The sequence below is a fragment of the Eulemur rufifrons genome, chromosome 2 (genome assembly GCF_041146395.1).
Source record: "Eulemur rufifrons isolate Redbay chromosome 2, OSU_ERuf_1, whole genome shotgun sequence".
NCBI lineage: Eukaryota > Metazoa > Chordata > Mammalia > Primates > Lemuridae > Eulemur > Eulemur rufifrons.
In genome coordinates this window covers 13522756-13530224 of record NC_090984.1, presented here as the reverse complement: position 1 = coordinate 13530224, position 7469 = coordinate 13522756, and the positions used below count along the sequence as shown (strand labels likewise).

The window sequence follows — 7469 nt, the reverse complement described above, 5'->3', positions numbered from 1 at the left end:
AGGAGTCGGGTTAAGGAACAGGAGTACGGCCATGCCCGAGCCGCCCCCGAGAGCCCCCTGAAGCTGCACCCCTGTCACGACCCGTTCGGGTGCACCCCCCACCCCAGGAGCTCAGACACCAACTCTCAGCATGGTAAGTCCTTCAAGGGTGGGTTCTGGAAGCGCAAGGCTGCGGTGCAGCAGCCAGGGGGAGGCGTCCCGAAAGCTGCCATCGGAAAGTAGGGCAAGGGAGAAGGTCATGGAGGACCACCTGGGGGCTCCCTCGGGGCAGCTCACCTACCCCCTGCATCCTTACCAGGGACCGAGCTCCCATTGTGATGGCAGAAAGGATGCCAGGGTGGTAATGGTGACCAAAGATGGAGCAGTGACTAGAAGACACAAGTGGCCCTGGCAGAGTCACAGAATCTGCAGAGATGGGGACATACCCCTTGGCTGGGGCTCAGGGCAGATGAGGGACTCATCTCCCTGTGTGGCCTTGGGCAAGTCACTTCCCCTCTCTTGGCCTCAGTTGTGACAGACAGCATATTTGGAAGTCACTCTAGATATAGAAGTTGTTCTTCGGGGGGCTTCGGGTTGGAACATTCAGAGGGTCTGGGAGTTCGGCCTCTCCGAGGCCACACTGAGAGAGGAGACTGTGTCTAACAGGCAGTAGGGGTGCAGTGACAGCCTGCCTGTGTGGGGGATGGGGCTTTGACTGTAGCAATCCCAGAGGTGGGAGATGGTGACGCTGAGTGCCATCCCTGGTTGTCATCCATGCGGGGATGGCAGTGGAAAATACCGAAGCCAGAGACGTCGATGCCTGTCGAGGTTGGGGTCTGTTGGTGACAAGGTCGGGGAGATGGTCGTGATCCTGCGCGTAGACCCTGCAGCAGCAGAGCGCGCACAGAGAGAGGCAGCCGGGCTGTCTCTAAACTTCACCCCACAGCTTCGTGCATCCACAGGCCACTTCAGCTTTCATTTCTCGTCATTCTGTCAAGGAGGACGAGGGCGTGTGCCTGGGACCGGGACAACTGCAGGGTTCTTGGCAGTTGCAGGAGACAGCTAACCGGGGCAGAGGCAGGGAGGTGGGGCAAGAGGTAGAGGTCCTGTCAGTCCGAGAGATAACGTCTCCGGCTTGCAGCAAGCCAGTGATAAATAGCATATCCTTGGCCAAAGACTCCTCTGGGTGATTCACAGCCAAGCCGGCTGCAGCTCTGAGCGTGGGGTGGGAACACTCCCAAGCCAAGCCAGGGAGGCTCAGGCGTTCAAATGGGCAGATTTGGATCAAAAGAACACAGGAAGAGATTTGCTACTTTAAAGAAAAGCAACCCCTCCCTAAGGAAGCCGTGTAAATGCTTAGTCAACAGTCTACTAGGCAGATCCGCTCTGGGAGGGAATAAATGCATTGAAGAGGCCGGTGGGAGAGGTAAAAAGTGAAGCCCATCTGTGAGGCCGGGACTTCTGTCTGGAGGTGCTGGAACCTTCCTGGAGGGGCGTGGCGGATGCCAGGAAGATTGTTGAAGGATTCAAAGAAATGACGTTTGTAATGTCCTTTACAGAGCAAGTAACATGCACCCGATATGTGACAGCTGCCCTTACCAAGGACGCGCATGCACTGCTGCCTTTAGTGACGGGGATGGGTGGAGGTGACATTCTTGGTTATTGCGCAGAGGTTGCTGTGGGTGGTTGTGTGTTGGGCTGTCGGTGGCATTGGTTATGATGGTGGTCGTTGCTGTTGGTTGCTGGGCGTTGGTGATAGTGGCGGATGTCTTTGGTGACAGCCAGTACTTGACACTGGTCATTGGTGGTAGGTTGTTTTCAACTGGAAACATTGGGGATGCTTGGCGGCCGACGGGCGGAATGATGGCAGTCAGCGGGTGCTGTTACTTGCAGTTGGATGGTGCTGGTAGTAGTGTTCATTTGCTGTTGGTAGTTAATTGTTGGTAACAATTAATAAATTAATTAATCACCGATTAATTAACCACCAATTAATTAATCACCACCCAGTGATGGTGGTAGTGATTCAGTGTTGGGTTTTTGAACAGGCTATGGCTTCACGGGGTTGCTAGTGGTAGTCAGTTGTGTGTAGTTGTTGATGGCTAGTTTTGGGGTCTTGGGGGTTTTTTGTTTTTTGTTTTTTGAGACAAGGTCTTGCTCTATCACCCAGGCTGGAGTGCAGTGCCAGGATCATAGCTCACTGTAACCTCAAACTCCTGGGCTAAAGCGATCCTCCTGCCTCAGCCTCCCCAGTACAGTAGCTGGGACCACAGGCATGTGCCACCACACTCGGCTAATTTCTCTATTTTTTGTAGATACGGGGTCTTGTTATGTTGCCCAGGTTGGTTTCAAACTCCTGGCCTTAAGCCATCCTCCAGCCTTGGCCTCCCAGGGTGCTGGGATTATAGGCGTGACCTAGTTTTGTTGATGGTGGTTGGTGGTTATGGGTTGGTGGTGGTGGTGATGGTGGTCGTAGGGGAGGGTGACGGTGGGATTGGTTATGGTCTCTGTTCAGTCTTGGCTAGGGGTGCTGGCACTCAGGTTATTACCAGTTTCTGTTTGGCTTTGTGGGGGGCTGGAGAGGGTGAAAGGGGCACATAGTTGCCCTTGGTTGTTTGTGATGGTGGTAACAACAGGGTGATGGTGGTTGTTTTTTTGTTTTGGTTTGGTTTGGTTTGGTTTTTCTTGAGACAGAGTCTCCCCTCTGTTGCCCGGGCTAGAGTGCAGTGGTGTCAGCCTAGCTCACAGCAACCTCAAACTCCTGGGCTCAATCGATCCTCCTGCCTCGGCCTTCCAAGTAGCTGAGACTACAGGCGTGCGCCACCATGTCCGGCTAATTTTTTCTATTTTTAGTAGAGACGGGGTCTGGCTCTTGTTCAGGCTGGTCTTGAACTCCTTACCTCAAATGATCCTCCCGCCTCGGCCTCCCAGAGTGCTGGGATTGCAGGAGTGAGCCACCGCGCCCGGGCGATGGTGATTGTTTTGAAGGTACAGTCACAAAGCAGGGAGAACAGTGACGTGGCTGCTTGGTCCAGAGGCGGTGGCCGTGAGGAGGGACAGACGAGGGACTTAGGAGGAAGACTCAGGAAAACCTGCAGTTCATCAATGCAAAGGCTAAGGACAGCCATGAGTCGGGACAGGCAGGTTTCTGCCTTGGGGATTCGGGGGACCTCATCCCAGAGGCCCTTCCCGGAGAAGCAGACGGAGTGAAGCTGGGGTTCCCCAGCTCCAACCTCTGCGTGGGGATGTTTGAAGAGGTGGTGACTGACCCTTGGGAGTCTCCAGCGGCTAAACAAAGAGCTCTAGAAAGAAAGCACAGCCATGTTGGATAATGACCTCCAGCCAAGTCAAAAAAGAAACTGAGCCCCACCGCTCCCCCAAAAGAGGAGGAGACCCTGGGAGTCCTTGGGGGTGAAAATATTGTTTGCACAGTGCAGAGATGCAGGGTGTGGCCTGAGAGCCCCGCTGAGCTTCAGGGGCACACCCCGGGGGGAGCCGCGGCAGGGCCTCGGAGCTGGGAGCTGCTTCCAGCCGCAGCTGCTGCAGGTTCACATCTTCTGCCGACAACCACAGCTCGCCGGACCCCGGCGAGGAAGGAAGTGGCTATTTCGTTGCTCTCCCCAGTCTGAGGCACTTGTGCATCACCGCGAGGAGCAGTTGAGGCGAATTGCAAAAGCTGCCTCGTCCGGCCCTTCCTCCTGGCCCCTGGGGCCCGGGCCAGTGCGACTGGCCGGCTCGAGTTGACGCTTGAAAACCTTCGTCTCATTGCATCCTCACAGCAGCCCCGTGAGGTCTGCGACCCTCCGTGTCCCCATTCTCCAAATGAGGAAACTGAGGCAGAGAGGTTAGGTAAGGGCTGCACAACCCAAAGTGGAAGAGGATTTCAACGCCATGAAGGTCCCAAGGTCACCCCGTTATCAGCCACCTTGACCTCCTACGAGATAAGAGACCCCTGGGGTTAGGAGCTGACCCCCCTACACAACCCGGGTTGGTCCGTTCCTCCAGCCTTGGACCTCTCGGCTGATGGTTCCTGCTGTCACCACCAATTCTGCCTGGGAAGTTCATGTTGGAAGACCTGCCTCCTACAGGAAGCCCCCCACCTCTCCTCACTACTCCCTTGGGCAACTCGAGACACCACTTGTGAGACACTGAACCCCCCAAAGACAGGGTCCAGGCCCGGTCCACCTAAGCCTGGTCTCCACCTAGCTCCATGCACACAGTAGGGGCTCGGGAAGCGTGTTCACTGCAGGGCTTGAGTGCCCCAGCCCCACAGAAGCCATCACCTTGACCGCAAACAGCCCCTCCCCCCTTTAGCACCAGGAAAACTGTCCCTTTCTGCCCTGGGCTAAGGAGACCTCTCTGAAGAGCTGAAGGAAGAAGCTACCCCTCCTTCCCACCCCAGCCACCTCAAGCCCCTGACAGCCTTTCACAAGAGCCCCAGCAGGTTGAGTCATACTTGGCTTGTGGTCTACTGTGACCACAACCTCTTCGTTGCACCCCCACCCCCACCCCCAAGGAAGGGACTTCGGAACAAACATTTTCAGCTTGACCCATGGAGACTTGAGGGCCACAGGGAGAGAGATACCTATGAGACAGGGCACGGGGCAGCCTCATCCTAAGGGTACTTCATTCGTTCATTCATTTATTCAACGAATATGTACCAACCAGCTCCTATATCCAAGCCCTCTGTCAAACACCGATCACTTAAATGTTTTGGGGGTCATTGGCTGCCATTTCCTGGCTTCTTGGTGACTCCCATGGAGGAGATCATTACAGAAACCATTTGACAGATGGGGAAACTGGGGCTAGCAGAAGTGAGGTGGCCTCCCCGGAGTCACATAGTCAGTCAACTATCAAGTCAGGCCTGGAACCCAATCCATTACACGCCAAAATTCTTGACTGTCTTCTCCCATAGTGTGCTAACTTGCACAAAACTGCCTCTCTCTCCTTTTGATGCAAACAACCTGTAATTTTTTCTTTCTTTCCTTTTTGTTTTTTGAGACAGGGTCTCTCTCTGTCGCCCAGGCTGGAGTGCAGTGGTGTCATCATAGCTCCCTGCAGCCTCCAACTCCTGGGCTCAAGCGATCCTCCTGCCTCGGCCTCCCAAAGTCCTGGGATTACAGGCGTGAGCCACTGCACCCAGCCACCCTGTGATTTTTATGATTGGCCGGAGCTTGGAGTAGCTGGGCAGCCTGGGGGCCTGGGACAGGATAGAAGGGAGAAAATGGTAGATGCCACAAAAGCAGAGAGCCACACAGCCGGATGAGGGAAAAGGGGAAGGACTGGAAGAGGAACCAAGTTCTCAGGCCCCGGGGAGCCAGGCGGGCCAGTGGGCCCACACGGACGCAGCTGGCCTCAGGGCCTCTGACCCCAGCAAGGGGAAGTGGCCTCGGTTCTCAGCTCAGCTCGAGGGACCTAGTAGTGACAATTGGGCTGGGGAAGGACAGCCTCGTGTGTCCTCCCCTGAAGGTCCTCTCTGCCTGCACCCTCATGTTCCTGCTGTGTGACCTTGAGGAGGACACCTAACCTCTCTGTGCTCTGGTTTGCTCTTCTTTAAAACGGACCCACCCATAGGACTGACCTCAGCATTTGCGTTGAAGGGATGAAATGAAGTTATTCACCTCAAAAGCTTAGACCACCAACACTTTGGGAGGCCGAAGCGGGAGGATCGCTTGAGCGCATGAGTTTGAGACCAGCCTGAGCAAGAGCAAGACCCTGTCTCTACAAAAAATAGAAAAATTAGCCCGGCGTGGTGGTGCGTACCTATCATCCCAGCTACTCGGGAGGCTGAGGCAGGAGGATCGCTGGAGTCCAAGAGTTTGAGGTTGCAGGGAAAAAAAAAAAGGCCAGAGATGAGAGTGTCTGCCCAGAGTAAGTGCTAGCAGGGTGCTGACTTTTGTTGTGCCATCTTGTTGTTGTTTACCACTGTTACCATCCAATCTCCACCCTCCTGCTCTTCAGAGAGAGAACCCACTTCCTGTCCTCCCCGCCCGCTTACGGGGCTGAGCCTGTCCGTGCCCTCTCCCCAGATACCCGCTCAGGGAAGAAGCAGGACCCCCCCACCACCTGCCCCACTGGGCCCTTGAATGACACCATTTCACCCCCAAGCTTCCCCGTCTCTCTTCACCAACACACTCTGGCCTCCCCCTCTGAAAACAGGAAACACAGACCTGACCCCACCTGTCCCCCTGCCCACCCCCCACCCCCGGCCTCTTCCCCTCCTCCCCTTCTCAGCCAGATAGTCTGAAAGCCATCCTCTCTCCCCATCTACACCTCCTCACTGCCCAGTCCAAATTCAGACCCTGGGGCCACCAACACACCCCCCCCCTCCGGGTGCCTCTGAGCCTGCAGGAGCTTGGACGCTCTCTGGGTTGCACTGGATGGTTGTCCCCGACCTCCCTGGAGGCTCCCACTTGGCCTGCCTGCGGTGGGCGACATCCTCAGCCCCTGTGCCCAAGCTGCTCCCCATGGCTTTGTTCCCTGCCCCCTTCTCAGTGCATGTGCAGCTCCTAATGCGTCCCACCCAGCAACCCCTGCTAGTGACAAACACATTGTCAGGCCCCTCTAAGTCCCTACGTGAACCAGGCTGCAATGGTTCATGCCTGTAATCCCAGCACTCTGGAAGGCCAAGGTGGGAGGATCACTTGAGGCCAGGAGTTTGAGACAAAAATTTTTTTTTTTTTTTTTTTGAGACAGAGTCTCACTCTGTTGCCCGGGCTAGAGTGCCGTGGCGTCAGCCTAGCTCACAGCAACCTCAAACTCCTGGGCTCAAGCGATCCTTCTGCCTCAGCCTCCCGAGTAGCTGGGACTACAGGCATTCCCAGCTAATTTTTTCTATATATTTTTAGTTGTCCAGCTAATTTCTTTCTGTTTTTTTAGTAGAGACGGGGTCTCGCTCTTGCTCAGGCTGGTCTCGAACTCCTGAGCTCGGCCTCCCAATTGCTAGGATTATAGGTGTGAGCCACTGAACCCGGCCAAAAAAAAAAAAATTTTTTTAAATCAGCCAGGCATGGTGGCACACAACTGTAGTCTCAGCTACTCGGGAGGCCGAGGCAGTATCGCTTGAGCCCCAGAGTTCAAGGCTGCAGTGAGCTATGATGAGGCCACTGCACTCCAGCCTGGGCAACAGAGCAAGAGCCTGTCTCAAAAAATAAATAAATAAAAATAAAAAATAAATAAAAAGAACTTAAATCCTGACATGAAATCCTCAGACAATGGAACACACTGATCGATGGATCCCCTGTAATCTGGACCTTAAAATAAAACGTGTGTGCAGATAGGAAAAAGTGCCGAGGCCAGGGGACCAAGAAGGCCCAGGGGAGCCTCCGCGTGCTCCCACCTGTACACAGGTGTGTCTCAATAAGCGCAGCAGCCACTACCCCACAAAAGCCACCCCCAAAGCCACCAGCACCCTGGCCTTCAGCGATGAGAGCTTCCAAAATACTGACCTCTCAGTGAAATCTGAACAAGACTAAAATCTCCCTTCCTATGTG

The 7469-nt window shown here is 54.9% G+C and overlaps 1 protein-coding gene across 1 annotated transcript in view; it reads left to right on the top strand.

Moving 5' to 3' along the window:
* Window positions 1–86: 86 nt before the first annotated feature.
* The window catches only part of MYO1F (myosin IF), a 31091-nt gene continuing 23708 nt past the window's right edge, over window positions 87–7469 (top strand). Inside the window, exon 1 of the mRNA XM_069496419.1 lies at window positions 87–133. Coding sequence (XP_069352520.1) covers window positions 131–133 — 3 coding nt within the window. The 5' untranslated portion in view covers window positions 87–130. The remainder of the gene's footprint in view (window positions 134–7469) is intronic.